This window comes from Gorilla gorilla, chromosome 2 (genome assembly GCF_029281585.2).
Source record: "Gorilla gorilla gorilla isolate KB3781 chromosome 2, NHGRI_mGorGor1-v2.1_pri, whole genome shotgun sequence".
NCBI lineage: Eukaryota > Metazoa > Chordata > Mammalia > Primates > Hominidae > Gorilla > Gorilla gorilla.
This window is the reverse complement of record NC_086017.1, coordinates 108,268,112-108,287,024: the sequence shown is the minus strand read 5'-3', so window position 1 is coordinate 108,287,024 and position 18,913 is coordinate 108,268,112. Positions and strand designations below refer to the sequence as shown.

General features: G+C 34.0%; 1 protein-coding gene across 3 annotated transcripts in view; it reads right to left on the bottom strand.

The window, feature by feature from the left end:
- EPHA6 (EPH receptor A6) overlaps positions 1–18,913 on the bottom strand; it is a 925,594-nt gene that overhangs the window by 266,890 nt on the left and 639,791 nt on the right. For all 3 annotated transcript variants that reach the window (XM_055383472.2, XM_055383471.2, XM_019024873.4), the window contains exon 7: positions 11,488–11,650. In XM_055383472.2, coding sequence (XP_055239447.2) covers positions 11,488–11,650 — 163 coding nt within the window. The remainder of the gene's footprint in view (positions 1–11,487; positions 11,651–18,913) is intronic.

The window sequence follows — 18,913 nt, the reverse complement described above, 5'->3', positions numbered from 1 at the left end:
TCATTTATGGTTCTAAAGAGGAGAATCCTCATGAGCCAAGAAACCAAGTCCTATGATGCCTAATTGAATGTAGCATTTCTTCTTTCACCAGTTAGAATGTACCTCTATGTTACTGAGCCTGAGACAAATGCCTTTGCATGGCATGTTAGTTTTGGTGTCCAACTTTCCTTTGCTAACATATCACCATTACCCCTATGCTATCTAGATTCACTAAGTTTCCCAGATAACTTAATGTCTAGATTTTCTTGGAAGGTTTGACTTGGGATGGCTTAGCTCCAGTTTTCTCAGAAGGTTCTGGTGAGCAGGTCATAATTTACTGCATCTTCAGAAAGTTCACAGACCAAATATGAACTGTCAGAGAGACATATGCAGGCTTAAATGCTGGCAGAGAGCAAGCATGTATTAGAATTTAAATTGATGATTCCCAAGGTTCTAGCACCTTCAGTAGGTGAATTTTTTTAAGGCTAAAATCATCTCTAGGGAATTTGGAAGTTATGAGAGCTATAGGAGTGTCAATGAAAAAAGATATTTGGAAGGTTTTATTTTTAGTGTGGTAAAATGAAGGTGAGGAAATAATTAGATGTGTTCGCAGTGGTTTCAGGGAAGTCAGTTACGGGAAGCTCACTGCTGTGACTGGATTGCCTGTCTCCAAAACTACATACAGCTGGAAGAAAAATAAAAACCTAGGAAATTTGAGCCTCAGTAGCAAGGTAAGGATGGCATTGCATGGTCCTCACTAGCCACATATCTCGTGTTTCTTGTACTGAGATCATCATCCCCACCATTCCTTGCTGCCAGTCTTGTGCTATTTGAGGATGACATTGGTTCTCTAACCAGAGCTTGCAGCCGAATAACCCAGAGGGCTTGTCAACACAGAATGCTGGGTCCCACCCCCAGAGTTTCTGATTTAGTGGGTCTAGTGGGAGGTCTGAAAAATGTGCATTTCTGGTGGGTTCCCAGGTGTTGCTGATGCCTTTGGCACAGGGCTCACTTTTTGAAAAGCACAGTTCTAGCTATACTGACATTCTTCCAGTTACTAGAAAGCTCCATGCTGTCTTTGTTCTCTACACTTGCACACACACTGTTTTGTCTAAAGAGAGCAAAAGCTCCCCAATTCTCTCATCTGGTCCCTCAACCCTCACTGCACCCCTACTTCCACGGCCAAGTTTGACTTAACCTTCAAGTTTCCTTTAAGACATTACCTTTTGGCAGCTTTCCTTGACACGTTTGTTTGCATTTTTCTCCTTGTGCTCCCTTATACAACACATATTGCCTTCTACTGGAATCTTGTTTAATATTCTGAACTTCTCACTAGCTGTTGTGAAAGCAGGGAACCAGTTTATCCTTTTTTGTTTTTGAATTCCTAGTGCCTACATCTATATCTGGCCCATTTATTAATATGTTTTGATTGAGTAAATGGGTGAATGAACAAGTTGAACAATTAAACATTCTTCTGCTTGCTTTAGCTTTTACTGCTTCCTCTCAAGTTCCCTTCTCTTTCTCCTTCATATTAAATTTAACACAAACTATATCAAATTTTAAAACAAATTATTTTTACTTCCAAGGGTAACAACTTATGTAACAATATTTAAAATAATGATAATTTCATTCCTTTATCTCAAAATGGGAATAGGAAGTGTATATGAATGTGGAATATATGTATTATGTATATGAATGTGTGTATGTATGTACATATACACACACTTACGTGTGATAAATTCAGTAAGTAATATTGCCATGTTTATTGTTGATGGAATTGCCAAAATTATTTGTTGACAAAGTTATTTAGTCTGCTCACTGATTATGCATCCAGCAAATATAAGATAACTAATTTAAAAAAACTATAGTGCAAGAGAATTTTTAAATGAAGGCTGTTTTCCAGAAGCATAAGAGAATATGAAATTCAGTTTGATGTGAATCAGCTATTTTATATCTAGCAGTAAGATTGCCGTATTCTGCTCCTTTGCCTATCTTTATAGTACAGTAATGTGCTCACACATGTCATGCTTGGGTTTCTGCACACACAGCTAAATCTTTTAAGCGCTCCTGCAATTTTGCCAAGAATTCTTGTTACTCAATTTAAATTTCAAGGGAACTACTGTTTCCCTTGAAAAAGTAAAGTGTAACATGAATACTTAAGCTGCCTTTTTTTTTTTTTTTTTTTTGAGACGGAGTCTCGCACTGTCGCCCAGGCTGGAGTGCAGTGGAGCGATCTCGGCACACTGCAAGCTCCGCCTCCCGGGTTCACGCCATTCTCCTGCCTCAGCCTCCCTAGTAGCTGGGACTACTGGCGCCCGCTACCATGCCCGGCTAATTTTTTTGTATTTTTAGTAGAGAGGGGGTTTCACCTTGTTAGCCAGGATGGTCTCGATCTCCTGACCTCGTGATCCGCCCCCTTCGGCCTTCCAAAGTGCTGGGATTACAGGCGTGAGCCACCGCGCCCGGCCCTTAAGCTGCTTCTTAATTCTTCATACAGGCCTTTGTGGAACTGGCTGGGTTTATTTTACAAACATTTGTCCATTCAGTATTGTGACTTTATGGTGAAAAAAGCACAAACAGCTGTTTTGCATTGGGCTAATATAAATTGAGAAGATGTTACATTAGATAATTTTAAATGATTTTTATTGAAGAGTGGCACCATGCAAATTAAATTCTTTAAAACGATGTTTTTATATTTTGACATAAACATATAATATTTAATATTCATATATTTTATATGAAATACTTTTAACCTGACTTGGACATTTTTACAACTCTTTCATTCAATTCTCAGTTTTTTTTTCAGCTCTGAAAAATAACGGATTACCATGTGGATAGAATTTGACCAGGACATAAAATTATAACAGAAACCAAAACCCCATGCTATGTCATCCTTCCAGTCTGTGAATTCCCAAAGGCCAACTTCGTCTCAGCATCATGTGTTTCTACCCTTTCCCCGTAAGAACCACATTTATATATCATCGCTATGATACTCTACAACCAGCTAGAGCTCCCCTAATGCTTTAAAACATCATTCTATCGGTACTTACTGAACAACACAATACTTGTATTCCCTACTTGAGCTTAGTGCATGACCATGCAACAGATGAGGGTGAGAGGTCAGCCACAATTAAGAATCATTCTAACAGTTCTCAATAGGCCTCCATACTGTTATTAATATAATGAGAAATTAGGTTTTCTTCACTTTGCCCTTGATGTTTTTCTAACAACTAAAATACGACTTTTGAAAAGCCATATCAAAATACAAGTCAATAAAGCTGATTTGTGTAGTCTGAAGAATGGCTCTAACTCTTCAAGTGTTACATAGAGAATATATTTTTCACTAAATTTGGGGCAATTTGAAATACCTAAGGAACATTTTTACTCTCTTTAAGAATTCAAGATTGTAAAGTCAAATAGCTTGAAAGAAAAATTCAAGCAATTTATATGATGGCTGATAGAAAAAAAAATCCATCTCAAATCAATTCAAATTAAAATCAGACTTTAGGAATGACATAAATCAGGAACTCTCTTATCTCTAGTGTGGTTTATTGATAAGCTTCCTGAAGACGGAGACCATATATTATCTCCTTTGTTTCCTTAGCATTCAGCAGACTGCTTGTTATTAATATATGTACAAAATAAACAAAAATAAAATACTAAAAATATATAGGTAGACTAATAAAATACATGTGTTTGAAGCAATATTGAGTATTTATAAATACTGAGTATTGTGTATTTATTGGATAATATTAATTCATATGAAATTCATTGAATGCCTTCTATTTGCCAGGTGCATGCAAAGCAATATAAGAGGTATAAAAATGAGAAAGAAATGGAGAAATATTAATCAAAGACTACAAGTCTTCAGTTATAAGATGAATAAGTTCTAAGAATCTAATGTACAGCATGGTGACTATAGTTAATAACACTGTAGTGCCTACCTCAAATTTGCTAAGAGAACAAATTCACACAGCATACACAAATGAGAATCTTTTAAAAAAAGAAACAAAAGAAATGTTCCCTGATCTTGTAAAAACTTCCAGTCAAGGGATGATGGTTTATATACCAAAGAAATAATATTTTACATATGTTGCTATATGTTATTGCCTTAAAAATAAGCTTACTTTCTGTATTAAGAAATAGATCTACTGTTGTTACTTTTCTTTTAAATATGAGCCACGCTGTAACACTGCCCTTTGATACACACATTTTACAACATCTAAGTACCTGTTAATAGTTAATGATTTTCTTTCCAGCCCATTTAGCAAAGTTATGATCTTTAATATTTTTCATATTAAGGTCTTCAATCTGTCTTATGGTACATAAGCCTGGTTCCCATCATTTAAAATCCTTATTTGATCTAGGCATAATTGAAATAAAATATCTTTTTTTTTTTTTTTGTCAATTCAGTCTCTCTTGAAGGGCGACTTCCACTTTCTGTGCAAATAGTTACTCTTCATCAAGACCCTGCATATTTAAGTAAATCATACTAACTGCATTATTTTGCCTCTTTGGAGTGTTATACTTGGTCTACCATGTGTATGTTAATCCAGAAATATGCATTAAAACACTGCACAGCTCTGTGAACTTGATGCACTGAGATTTATAAATAGTCTTCTGAAAATCCGCTTATATTCAAAGACACATTATGCTAAGGCAAAATATAAGTAATTAAGGGAGGGTGACGAATTGGAGGTAATAATAAAAAATAGTCGTGTAGAAAATTATAAATAATGACTAAGGTGAAAAAGAAAAGTGAAAGTACTGAATGGGTAGAAAGGGAACTCAATTTTGGTTCTAAGCATTAGTATGAAAAGGGCCTAATGCCATAATAACCCCATTCCAATGCTTACTACCTGTGGGTACTGTTAAGTTACTGTACTTCATTATGCTTTACTTTCTTGATCTGTAAAATTGGCATAATAGTATCTTCTGCAAAGGCTATACATGTTTTGGTAACCGGAAAAGATTTAAAAAAAGTGACTGGAACATAATTAGAACTCACAAATATGTTGTTATGAAATCTCAATGTTTGAACTTACATTAAACTTGTATCACAACCTCCTGAATAAAGCAGGGATTTCTTTTACCACATGCTAAACAGGTTCCCAGTTAGCTTCAGCACAACTTCTTATTATGAGGGGCCTTCGCTACCTTATAGGACAGGCCACTTTATATTCAGACAACCTAACTGCTAGAAAATTCCTCTTTCCCACTGATGTTTGCATTTAGATGGCTACGGCTGCCAGTGTTGAAAGTGTGCTATTGACTGGAGATTACTTTAAATTAAAGTCTTATATACTGGAATTTGTCCTCCTCTGGGTAGACTCATAAATATGAAATCTGCCTCCTGCTTGATTAATTAACTTTATTACTCCACCAGGGTCAGCTGGTCCTCTTTCTGCTTCATGTGCTACCATTAATAATCATTCCAAAATTTCTAGCTGGTGTTAATAATGATGTGGCTAATTTCATCCTAAGTAATTGAAGCAGTACAGATTGTGCTTCAACCAACAGACTGGATCAAACATAATGGAGGTTTTTAAAAAAGAGTTTAGGGAAGAAAATGTGTTAACAACAAAATCGTCATTTTACCCTACCTAAAATGCGCCCCCAAATTTAGAATTAACAATAAATTTGTAGTAAAACTTGCATATATTATGTTTTTACATGACTCAAGCCAGTTATAGCTTGTTACCCAAAATAAAGCAAGCAATATTGCTTATCTATGGCAAATAAAATTATCTGATTCTTTCTTTTTGAACTGGTAGGCAACATACTATTCTTTAGTATTTTAATATTAATATTTAGTATTTTAGTATTTCTTTTTCTTTTTGACCTGGTAGGCAACATACCATTCTTTAGTATTTTTGTAAATCATATTTTCTTTATTTATTTGATTACATGTATATTGGAACCTAACTATGTGTAAAACACTTTCTGAGACACACAGATATACAGACTATAGTTCTTTATATCAATGAGTTTACAACTTAGTAAAGAATTACGCCTTTGAACAATAAAATATTTAGAAATTCCAAGGAAGAAGTGATGATTTCTCACTGGCAAGAACATTTCAGGAAAGTGGCATGTAAGCTAGAGTGATCATTTGTAATGTGATCATTTTCTGAATATTCCAGTTGGAAGTCATAGAAGAATCTTAGATATGATGAAGATACAGATTATTTTGTTCATGAAGCATCCAAATAATCTAATTTTTCCAGAGAATACCCTAACTTGCAGAAATTGATAGAAATGATATCAATTTGGATTACATTTAGAGGGGGACTTAATATCTTGCTGAGAAATTCACATTCTATTCAATACAACTTATGCAACGATTTAGAATTTTTAAGTGTGCAAATGGAATTTAGAAAAATTCATCAAATGGGGACATAAAAATGTATTGGGAGGAAGAAACCGAAACATAATCTTGCATCTTATTTTTTAGGATAATTTCCTACCTATAAATTGTTAAAACAAACCAAATTTCTTACATATCAACCATACAAAAACAGCTAAATCTTACGGATATTTTCAAAATAATTAAGTGGTTACATTTATTCATTTGTATCTACATACCACTTTTTGTAAAAATATATAAGGCATGACATAAGATTTTATTTTGAAATACCCACTATAATGTAGTTATTTACAGTTTGGTTTGTTAATGTTGATTATAATGATTTTTATACGATTATTTTATGTGCTATAAATTTAGTCCATCATTACTACTTTTGGTAAATAATACATTTTAAAATGCTGACAGATGTGGCTTTTGTGCTACAAAACTGATTTATGCAGCCAACAGGTGAAAACTTAAATTTACATGTTGTTAAAATGTAAGCTGTAATTAATCTTTTCAGAAAAGAGGAATGCATTGCTTATATGTTGGCAATGCATTAATTCTTGTGGGTCATTTAGATAATTATTAAGGCAATGGAAGAGGTAAATTGCCAATTACTACATGTAAAATTCCAATTATCTTTCAAAAATTGGCTTTAAGCTATGGATTCTGTTCCCTTTTGATAGCTCACAAGCTATTTTTTCAGTATTTAAGCAGAAGGTTCAAGCTGGCTACAATCTAGCAGAATACATTTTATTTTGGTTTTAAAACTGCACATGCAAAATTACTTACTGCTACTATAAAATGGAATTTAATGTTATTAAATCTTGCTAGTGTTTTAAATAAAAACAAAAGTTTTATTTCCTTATCTTTATTTTATTACTTTTTAAAATGTGTAAGTGTAATTTAACAGGATTATTGTTAAAATGTATCAAATATGTTTTTCCCAAGCAATTTATAAGTTATGGCTAATATTACTGGTGATGTCAACAATTTTTTATTTTGATTCTCATTTTTTTCTGCAGTGAAAGGCCCAGAAAATAAGCTCAGAAATAATAAGAAATTTGAGCAGTTAAAATTTCCTATTATAGCTGTGTAAGCCAAAAAGGACTGTATTTGACCAGTGTGTGTGTGTGGATATGTGTTATGGTTAATGCTTTGGGGCATAATATAGATTTTATTTTAATCTTGAGAACATTCTTACTAGCTTCTAACACCTAATTTCCATCTATCTCCCAAGCAAATCCATACTAAGTATTTTTATATTCTTACTTTCTTACTACTGATTCTGTAATTTTATTGCAGTTTTGATAAATCTATTCTAAAGAAGGAAGGGGGCAATCAAGTACAGTACCTAATAATAAGGCCAGTACACAGTAGGCACTCAATAAATGCTGTTAGTGGACATAATATTAACTGTACACTTAGCCCAGCGAGAAATCAGAAAATACATAAAATGCGAACATTAAAATACAAGGAATTAATTTTCTGATTATATATGAGTGAATATCTTCAGTCAATTTGATCCATCTATCAATCTGTCTATATCTCTACCTCCACATACATATATGCAATAAGACTGTTTTATAGATTTAGGTAGAGGGGAAACCAATAGCTCTAGTTCAAGTAGACTCATTTTATGATGCTAACAGTGATAATTAGTAATCTTAGCATTTGTCAGCCAGTTAGAGAATCTCCACTAGCATATTTTGATATTGAAAAATAACCAAGCACTGTTCTCTAAGTGCAAGAGGGTCGCCATAATTTTTCTTCAGATGCCACTATGTTTATAGCACAAGTAGCCAGTCAAGAACATTATGATTTTCAAAAGGAATTATTTCACAATTATGTTATTGCCTTGGTCATTAGCAAAGTCAAAGTTGAACAAAGTAAAATAGTATGGCTAAAAAGAACTGAATTATAAACTACTTAATTTTGCTTACTTTAAAAAATTTGAACCAGATCATCAAATGAGATCACTCCTTTCCAACCCATACCTCATCTCTGTGAATGTATTATAAAGTTAGTCAATTAAGTGGAATACACAAGAGAGAACTTAATAATAAGGCTGACATTACAATAATTCAGGCACTACATGAGAAACAAAGGCTATAAAAATTTAAAGAAGAGCCAGGAGGGTATGGAGAGAAAAAGATGGATGCCATCAATTGGGATTCACATCATCATATCCTTGAATTTATGGGAAACCTATCCATATGCTACTATGGCATTATTCATTGAAATTCTCTCCTGGGTATAAATAGCAGGCTTTGAAAATGCTATTTACAGCTAACCATTTTTTTTTTTTTAATGATCCTTTAAATGAATTTCCCTTAGACTGTAAATTGACTTAGGAGCCATTCTATGTTCTCAAACATCAGGTTTACACAAATATATTATTTTCAGGTTCTTCTCAGACATTTTATCCTTCAAGGTTTTAATCAAAGTCATTTTTGCGGCATTCCTGAATCAGTAATTCAGAACATAGTTTTCACCATCTTCTGCTGCCATTGTCAGATAGTTCTAGGGTTCTAAACTTGCACCCCCAATCACTAGGTATCAGATTCTGGTAAAGTTATACAAGTTTCTAAAATGAGGCATAATCTTGTCAGAATTAAATGAGGTAATATGTGTAAATTGCTCAGCATAGGGTCTTGCATGTATTACTAGTCATATTAATCCAGGATTCGAATTCACCAATGGATCCTGAATATTTTCTGGATACATGTAAATATCCTTAATATGGCTAAAAAGTGCTCTTGGTTTGGCCCCTGTGTAACTCTCCACCTTCATCTACCACCATTTTACCATTTGCATCTCCTCACCACAGCCACACCAAGTTATTTGTGCTTTAAATTTTTTATGTTGTTAGAGGCCTTTATGCTTTTTCTGTTCCATGACTATTCTTCTTTCAAGAAAGAACCCCAGCCTCTCACCCTCCAGAAACCTTTCACCACCCATGTGTGCTGAACTAGTAGTCATCTTCACTATGCTGCCACCATATCCTTTGTATATCTTTATGATAGTACACGTCACTAATCTTGTATTTTTGATTTAAATTTTTTATTTTCCTCACAGAAATATAGACTGAAACTTGTTTGAAGGCACAGGCTATTAGCTCTTATTATTATTTTTTATCCCCAGAGCCTCATACGAGTATGGCACATATTAAATATTCTATACATGTTGGTTGAATGAGTGAATTGTACTGAGTTACTTGTGAGTACAAGACCTTTCTTTTTATTCTACATAACGTCTGAAGAAATTGTCCTGAAGGTACAACGAGTTGAAATCTAATGTTAAAACCAAATCAAACTGTTAATATTTAAATCAGAATTTTTGTTAACATTACACCAAATGACCTTCTCTAGAAGTCCCAAATGAACACAAATGACTTATTTAGATGTAGCTCTATGAGTTTATCTGAGAGTGCATTTCTCACTTAAAAATGCAATACTCAACAATGTCAAATTTTAAAAGTCAGGTGAATTTTTTTAATCTGTGAAATAAAGTAAGAGAAGTGCAAAGCTATTAACTTTTCCAGGCTGTGAAAAGAAACACAGCCTAAAAAAGACAATAATTCGACAATCTTGGACCAAACTTTCCTTGGACTGTATCCAAACCTAGGCTAAGGTTTGACAAATGGGCAGGGAAAAAAAAGTGAAAAAGACATAACAGGGACAAATCTTTTGATATTTTTATATGGATTTTATTGTGGATCTATGTTTTGTGATCATAATACTCTACTCCTAATAATTTTCTCTCTAGCTTAAAAAGTCAATAGTCTCCACCAGAAATTTAAATGACTATTACTGATATAAACACTCAGGCCATAAGTATTCTTTTTATTAATTAGTTTACTCATTCTCCCTAAGCTGGGGTCCTTCTTACTTAAATACATCAGCACTTTCTCCCTTTGTAGTTAGATATAATTGTAACAAAGAAGTTCTTACATGTGAATACTGTTCATCAATGTAAAAACAACAAAATATTCCTTCTGTCATAGAATCTGAAACCCAAGTAGCTTCATTTTGAGGGAGTGATAAACTGAAAAACTATGACCTATTTTATGATCTTACAAAAAACACTTCATAATAATACAAATGATAAGATTTAGTAGGATGGTGGAGTAGCTAACAGCATAGGCCTTTCAATAAAACACGCTTCCATTTCAAATTTTAGCTTAGCTTCTTACTAGTTGCTTAAATTTGGGCAAATCGTTCAACTCCTTTAGGTTGCTATTTTCTTATAGGTAAAATTACAAAAATAATACTTGTTTCACTGGATGTTGAAAGGTTTGAATGAACAATTCCACGTAAAATATTTCATGTCATTTTAGGCATTTTTAGGGTCTCGATAAATGCTTGCTATTATTATTGTTATCCATAAGGAATTACTATAATAAATTTACTTTTATTGAATTATTATATTAATACAGTATGTTAACAATGATGGAAACAGATTTTTCTTATATATTTGACCACTTTTTCATAAAGATGTCTGGCAAAAGCAATCCCTACTATTCTCACAAAGACAGCAGTAAGATGGATTTCTGAAGGCCAAAAAGAGTTCATTGGTAAAGCTGGGTTTAGAATGAATAAAAGACCTCAAAGCTGATGTTACATGACATTGGAATATCTCACTCCCTTCATCTCCCATTTTGGTTTTCATCATGTTGAGGTCCCGGAATTAATGTGGGTTTCTGATGAAGCCCATGCATCTGTATTTAAACCTATAATGTGCATGTCAGTGGTGTTCATCTCCTGACCACTATTTTTATTGACTGAGATAAAAGGCCAAAGCTGCACAATTCTGAATTGCTAAAACCATTTGTTCACGGCTTTATTCTCTCCCGTTTTCATTAGGATCATATCATGATGCCAGGACTGGTGAACTATTAGGCATCCACAGAGACTCTGTGTAATAGCATAAAGGGCCACATTTTGGCCACATTACTTTTATGGTAGAGTAAGGCATTTCATGAAAACATTTAATGATAGCACCAAATATTAACTGAAATGACTGTATGAGTATTTACATGAACAAAATCTCATTTAAACAAGCTATTAAAAACTTGGGACACCTGGTTTTAAAATATCAGGTCAAATTGGAATGATACTAAATTCACATCTTATGTTATATCCTTGTGTGAAACTTACTTTCATCTCCTGTTTCAAATTCAAATTTCTGACTGTAGCCACTGTATCCTGTCGCAGTTCTCACTCGGATGTGAAATACATACTTGGTGGCTGGCTTGAGACCTGTGATGATGACACTGGGGGCCTTGGACCTTGTGGAAGAGTAGGTCAGCTGCTCATGTTCCTGGGGGACAGAAAAAAAGGAGAAAGGAAATGAAACAGAGTTATTCTACCTTTTCCTAGAAACATTCCAAAGTTTAACTGAGGAATTATGCTCTGAATACCAAAAGTATTGATTACAAAGTAGTGTTAGCATGGTTTTCCATAATTTGGCATTTAGCTGTTTATCATAACGATGCATATGATATGGTCCTATTTGGAAATTTATTAAGAAAGATGATTAGTCTTATATAAACTGCACTTGTATTTTTGGTGATTTAGATTCCTGACCCAACTGTAAGAAATGATGGTGGTGTGAGAATATGTTTACACAGAATGGCAGCTGCATCTTGAGCAAAATGGGCACACCAGCAGAGTGCAAGGAGCAAAGGTGGGAGAATTCAAGTACCAGCTACTCACTTCTACCCGCAGGTAGTGCCAAAATGCCGGCGCTATCCGTGGGTAGACCTGTGGGTGAAAGGAGAAATAAATTAATTGCTTTTTAAAGTTTGAAATCTTTTATCCTGAAGTCATTCACTTTGTGCTGTAATTCAGTGTTTCCCCAGTAGTAAAACCTGAAGTTGAATCAAATTTAGGAAATAAAATGATGAATTTTTTCCTGTAAGGGAGAATCGACTCCTCCCCTAAATATAGCTTATTTTTAAACATATACTAGTTACATAGTGACTGTGAAGTAGATTTAAAAATAATCTGCCCATGAAGAAGCACTGGAGACACAGAAAGGCATGAAAGACTTACCATACCTGCAGAATCAGAGGCAGGGCTTGAGGCTTGGTTCTCAGTCTCTTGCGTGAATTGCCAAATTATCTCACTTCACTAAATGGAAGTGAACTTGCCAGGGCATTCTGGATGATCTAGACAGTCAGGGTTTGTTACATGGTCTCTCTTGCCCACTATCTCAGAACAGGACAGTTCATTTTACCTGTCCATGTAAGAGATTGTCCACAATATGCTGGTGGTGGGGACAATTTTAAACCTACACTGTTTTTGTGTGGTGTTATTATTCAATAACTTTACAATGATATTTTAATAGGGTATCTGGAAAAAAATGCATTTGTGTAAACAAAAGTCATAGGGCAAGCTAGGTCAACAGGCCCTCAAGTTAATTTCCACCATCCTCATAAAAAACCTAGAGATTTTCAGAGATGCAAAATGACTTTCAAGGTCACTAGTTGAATCATTCATTTGATGCTTAAATTCTGTCTATAATATTCCCATCAAAATTTCATTTAGTGTTTGCCTGAAAACCACTGTTATTTAGGAGACCTTCCCAGCTAGCAAGACAAGTTATGAAAATGTACACATATGGAGAATAGGTCAAACTTCATGTATTTGCTGGTGATGCTTTAAGATTTAGAACTATGAAAATCATTTAAGCTACTTTTCAGAAAAAAGTCTTATCTTAAGGATCATTTTTAAATTTTATGACCTTCCTTGCCAGAACTTTATATGCTATTTGGTTATTCTGTGTCTAGCTAAAGAATTGAATTTTCCATTTATACCCCAAATAATAAAACTGCTTATTAAACATAAAGTACAAAGAAAAAAATTGAATTAAGAACAGCAACATTTTAAATAAAAAAAGACTAAACCAAAAAACTGCAACTTATATTTATCTCTAGGTGATTTTAAGATTAGAAAGTAAATATTTATCAACCTAGCATAAAATACAAGGAAATAAAGTCTATAAATCATCGATGGTGACAGTGAGCTGTTAGGGATTAAATGTAGGAGCTTGCTCATATCAAGGCCTTTATAATTAGGTGGCTTAAAACACATATTGTGGAGAAAAAATACTTGTGAACTATTAGAAAAAAAGATATTGTTTCTGGCAGGAATTTCTAGAACATTTGGATTTTTCAATCTCATATACAAGAGGAGAATATGCTACTTTTCACAGAATTTCTACAACGTAAGAGTTATGGTGCATTTTGAGTGCTGTCTCACAGTGTGAAATGATGACTGAGATAAGAACTTTAAAGCAATGAAAAAAAGCATTTAGTCTCATCCCAAAAGAGAGAAGATATGGTTCAAAAGTTTACTCTTAGAATGGCTCCAGGATAATTACATATCTTATCCTTGTTGCTTCCCCAAAACATAGCTAAATAGTAACTTCCTATTCAGTAAAGTTATAGGGAATAAAGGACACCTTTTGCAGGCAGCTTTTAGCATTTTTGTTGTTACCTACAAAAGTGTACCTGTAGCTAAATCCTTGGAATAAAAATCAAACAGTAGGAAGTGTACTTAAGGGGTTCTTCAGCCCGAATCACTCACTACCGGTGAGTGCTGCTGCCTTGTCTTACGTCTTACAGCTTGCTGACATGATGAGGAAGAGGGTCCAGGAAGAAGCAGTCACAAGAATTCTTCACAGTACACAGCAGCCCTCTCTCCTCCTGGTGTTTTTAAGCTCTTGGGAAACCAAGTTAGCTTTGTCTATGATATGCATAGGTAGGACACTATCGTCCCAGAATTTTGGCCAGTTGCCTTTCTGCTGACGCATCAACTCCAATTCAAAGGTGTTGTCACCAGGTAGCAACCAGGCTTTGCCACAGAGCCATTGAGATGTTTTCTTCATCCTGGCAGGTTGAATTTTGAATATGTTTAGATAGGGTATGTTGGCGTGCTTTTCTGGAGTTTGTACCGTGATGGCATTGCTAGCTGTACGACACGTAAATCTTCAACTTAGCTAGGGAACACGTTCCATTGTTCATAAAGTTCTGTTTTTCATCTTTGCTGAATGTGTGATAAAATTCCTCTTCTCATTCTTAATATTATTTATTTTTATAATTTATTTTTTTCATGATCAAGCTTTCCAGAGGTTTGAACACATTTTTGGCTTTTTCCCCTCTATTTTTTTTAATCTATTACATTTGATATCTGTTCTTACTATAAATTTTCTTTCTTCTTTGTACTTTCTGTTAGATATGTTGTCTTCTAACTTCTTATGCTTCATGCTTAACTCATTATCAGCACATTCTTTCAAATATATAATTTAAGCTTACAAATTTCATGCTAAGTACTGCCATAGTTATACTTCATAAGTTTTCATACAAGGTATTATTAATTAGTTCTAAGTACTTATTAATATCTAAAAGAATGATTTAAAAAATTCTTTGTGGGAGACCAAGAACTATTACTTGCACATTTTTGTGGATTAAGACATGGTATCAGGGAGTAAATAAATGGCATAAAGTGAACCTCCAAAGGCATAGTTGCATGGGTTGCAAAGCACACTCAACTGTGAATAGTGCAGTGGATGCTCATTGGCTGAGAGCACTGGCCATCTTGCGCACTAATGCTTGTCGGCTGAAAGTGAATCAGCTTGTTGCATGACCTCTCCTCGGATGAGCACAGAAAATAGCACCAATTGTGAGAAAAAATCATTGAGAAGCAATGAAGTTTAACACATTTTAAGTTGTATCATTTTCTAAAATAAAACATACATACAATTCCTGTTTGACATATTTGTATCCAAATTAAAAAAAAAATAGTTTGGAACCAAATAGTGTGAACGTAGAGCACTGTCAAACAGGGCAGGCATATACTGTTCTCTAGAGATGTTGACTTTTACCTATGGTTCTCTTCCCATGGGAAGACCCTGGCACTTACATTTAGGCACTGCTCCTTCCAAGATGCTGAGAATCAAGGCTTTTCTGGGAATCATACTGTCACACTGAACCTTTCGTTTACCTGAAATACTGAACTTAGCTTTATAGGTGTCAACTTTTCATGGTAACTAAAATGGACCCTCTTGCTAGAGTCTGGAACCTGTTAGCATTCAATCTGAAAACTATAACTTGGTGAAAACAAATAGGCTCAGGTGTTCAGACCCTATGGCTATATCTTTCTACAGTCAGAGATAACAGGGCCTGTATCAATAGAAGACAGCATGGAAAGAATTCTAGGTTAGAGTTCTCCTGTCTTGGATATTATCTTGATTCTGCTTCTATTATGTACCCTGGCAAATTACCTTTTAGGTTTTGATTTACTCCTCTAGAAGACTCATTCATTCTACAGACATTCATTGAATCTCTTGGTATGTATAAGGTTCTAGAACACTTTGTTAGGTGTAGCTTATGTAATCACCAACGTTCTACCTAGCAATTCAATTCAATATTTTTTTAATGTCAGAAATGCAGGTGTTTTCCCTTCTGCTATGAATCATTGTCATCATTCCTCATCTCCCTCTCTTGGGTTTACCATTTCCATTTATGGGAATAGATTCAATAGGCCAGCATAGTGGTCATCTTTTAGCTGGTTTGCTTTCTCCTAAAGTCTTTGGGCCTATTGGGATTTCTAAAAGGTGTCACCTCTTTGTTTTATTTTTAATTTTAAATTAATTGGATTAAATATAAGATAAAAATTATATTTTATTTTCTAGACATATCTATGGAAAGATATAACAACAATCATAATAACAATGATTTATGTAGAGCTTTACAATTTACAAGGTGTTTTCATACACATCTAAAATCTAATCTTCATAATAGTCTTGTGAAATAAGAACTGGTAATATTTTTATTTCCATTTATCTATGATCAAATTAGTCCAGAAAGAATAAGTAAATTAGCAAAGCAAGTCACACAACTTGTCAGTGGCTTCCATCGAAGTTGTGCTTTTTCCACTACACCCCATTTAAGCAAATATGTCCAGAGTATATATGTGTATGGATTAAACTGAGCCAAAGTAGTTTTTTCCACACTTCATGTTCTTAACTATCTATACACTAGAAGTAACTAACACAGCTTATGGACCACATAGTAATGATTTGTTGGCTAATCATTAGACTGTGTTTATATGAACAACTAGTTCCTCAATTGGAAGAAAAAATTCTCAACACCAAATGTTTAAATACACATTTCAAAGGTAAAATTATTTTCTATTAAGGTTAACAAATCCATGCAGGCTGCCTTTATTTTTATTTTCTATTAATTTTATGTCATATAGGCAGATATTAAGTAATATAGGAGGCAAATAAATCACCCAGTCTTGCATGGAATATACAGTATTCTCGTTCAAGCCTGGGAATAGAATTTGTTTAATAAAGTCCAGGAGACTCTTTTAGAAGTTTTGATGTGTAAAGATAACTTCTTGGCTTTAAGTCATACCGATTTGAAAATATAGGTGCAAGTGCAGGAATAGGTCCAAGTGCTATTAATATGTAGTACTCTACTATCCAAATCTTTTTTTTTTTTTTTTTTTTTTGCGATGTCTTAATTAAGACAGTGGTAAAGCTCTTGTTCTACTGGCTAGAGGACTGAAGCTACAGGTTGTTTGAGAAACAAAATAATATAAAAAAATGGATATTAATGGTTCCGCTAGAAGTCATCTAAGTCATTTACATCCTTTCTCTCTCTCCGTTTCTGTTTGACTTCCTCACCCTGCCTCTCTGTCACACTCACAAATGTACACACTCACATTCATCAAACTGTGGAGATGTTTCCAGGATAATCCTCTCAAAATAAACAAAAATAAACGAATTAAAACCACATTTAGGACATGATTTATTATCTGCAGAAAGGTATTTTGCCTGGATAAATCAAGAATTGCAGGGCCTAGGAACCTAAAGTTAGAAAGGCTATCAAAAAATCTTATTGCCTGAACTATGGCATTAGCAGAGCTGAAAGTCTTTTACTTGAATGAAAGGAAGATATTTCACATGGCTCTGGGAAAAGAAAAGTTTGAATACTAGATTTGGTCAGCATTTAACAATTACTTTCCAAAGGAAATAGACACTGAACCCCGTGGACTTTATTTTGCTGACCCTTTTAAAAATGATTTCTATCTGGGTACACATAGTCATCATATTCTGGCTGAAAGAGTCCTTAATATTTTTCATATTTCTACTTTAATGTTGCAATCTTCTGATTACTAATGTGGATTCTCAAGCTCTGTAGGGGCAAACATAAATATATTTGTTCTTGGAAAGGGCAGACTTCTGTATATTTAATACGTGAATATTCTGGTTTGTTCTTCAGTCTCTCTCTCTCTCTCTTTTTGAGGCAGAGTCTCGTCCTGTCAACCAGGCTGGAGTGCAATGGTGCGATCTGAACCTCTGTGGTTCAAGCGATTCTTCTGCCTCAGCCTCCCGAGTAGCTGTGACTACAGGCACGTGCCACCACACTTGGCTAATTTTTGTATTTTTAGTAGAAACGGGGTTTCACCATGTTGGCCAGGCTGGTCTTGAACTCCTGGCCTCAAGTGGTCCACTCTCCTTGGCCTCCCAAAAGTGCTGCGATTACAGCTGTGAACCACCATGCCCAGCCCTCTTCAGTCTCTTTTAGCATTTAATTAGAATAAATCAATTCCTGAATAGTTATCAACTCTGAGTGCACTCCAGTTCAAGATGTACAAAATAGAGTACCAGAATGAGTTATGTGTGAATCCAGGAACTGAGTTATACCACTTCTGTAAAATAGGAATAATGATAAAAGAGCTTATAGTCATAAAAAGTCATCCATTTCTATTCTTGTTTCCTAAGTTGCCTTGATTCATCCGAAGTTTTAATCTACTCCTTTTTTAAAGCTAGTTGGAGAAAATCTTATTCTACTCTAGCCAAATCATAAAGTATATGTTCTTTCTTTGTAAAGCATAACTTAATTATCTTACAAAACTTAAAAATAACAGTTTTTTAATATATGTAGAAAATGTCTCTCCTAAAGGTTGAATGACATAAACCAACATTTTCTCTCTGTTAGTTAGAAATGTTTACTTAGAAACTCCGAGAGAATTAACTTAAAAAAATTTTAGAATTAATCAAGAGAAGTCAGTTACATAGTCAACATGCAATTATCAGTGGTTTTCCTGTATACTAGCAATGACCAGTTATAATTACATTTTAAATATTTTAGTCACTATAGTAACAGAAACCTTGTAATACCTAAATATATCACAAAAAGTATGTAAGACTTATATAACTTCATCTATAATATTTTACTGCGCAAACCAAAAAAAATTTCTTATGTATTTTTTTTCTTATTGCAATGCTTTAGCATAATATTGCAAAGTAACAGTAAAAGCAGAAACTTTTTCCTTTCTTCTTTAATCAAACAGATTCTAATTGTGTTATGGTTAGATATAATTATGTCTGACTTACATTTTTGGCAGATGTCTAGTTGAGGACGTTTTCTTCTTCCATTGTAGTTTTGTCTGTATTTTGTTTTTAAAATGTGAAATGAATTATGGATGTTATAAAACAATTTATCTGTTGCAAAGTGAATTTTATGTTTTTCTCCGCAATAAAGTATATACTTAGGCAGAACTATCT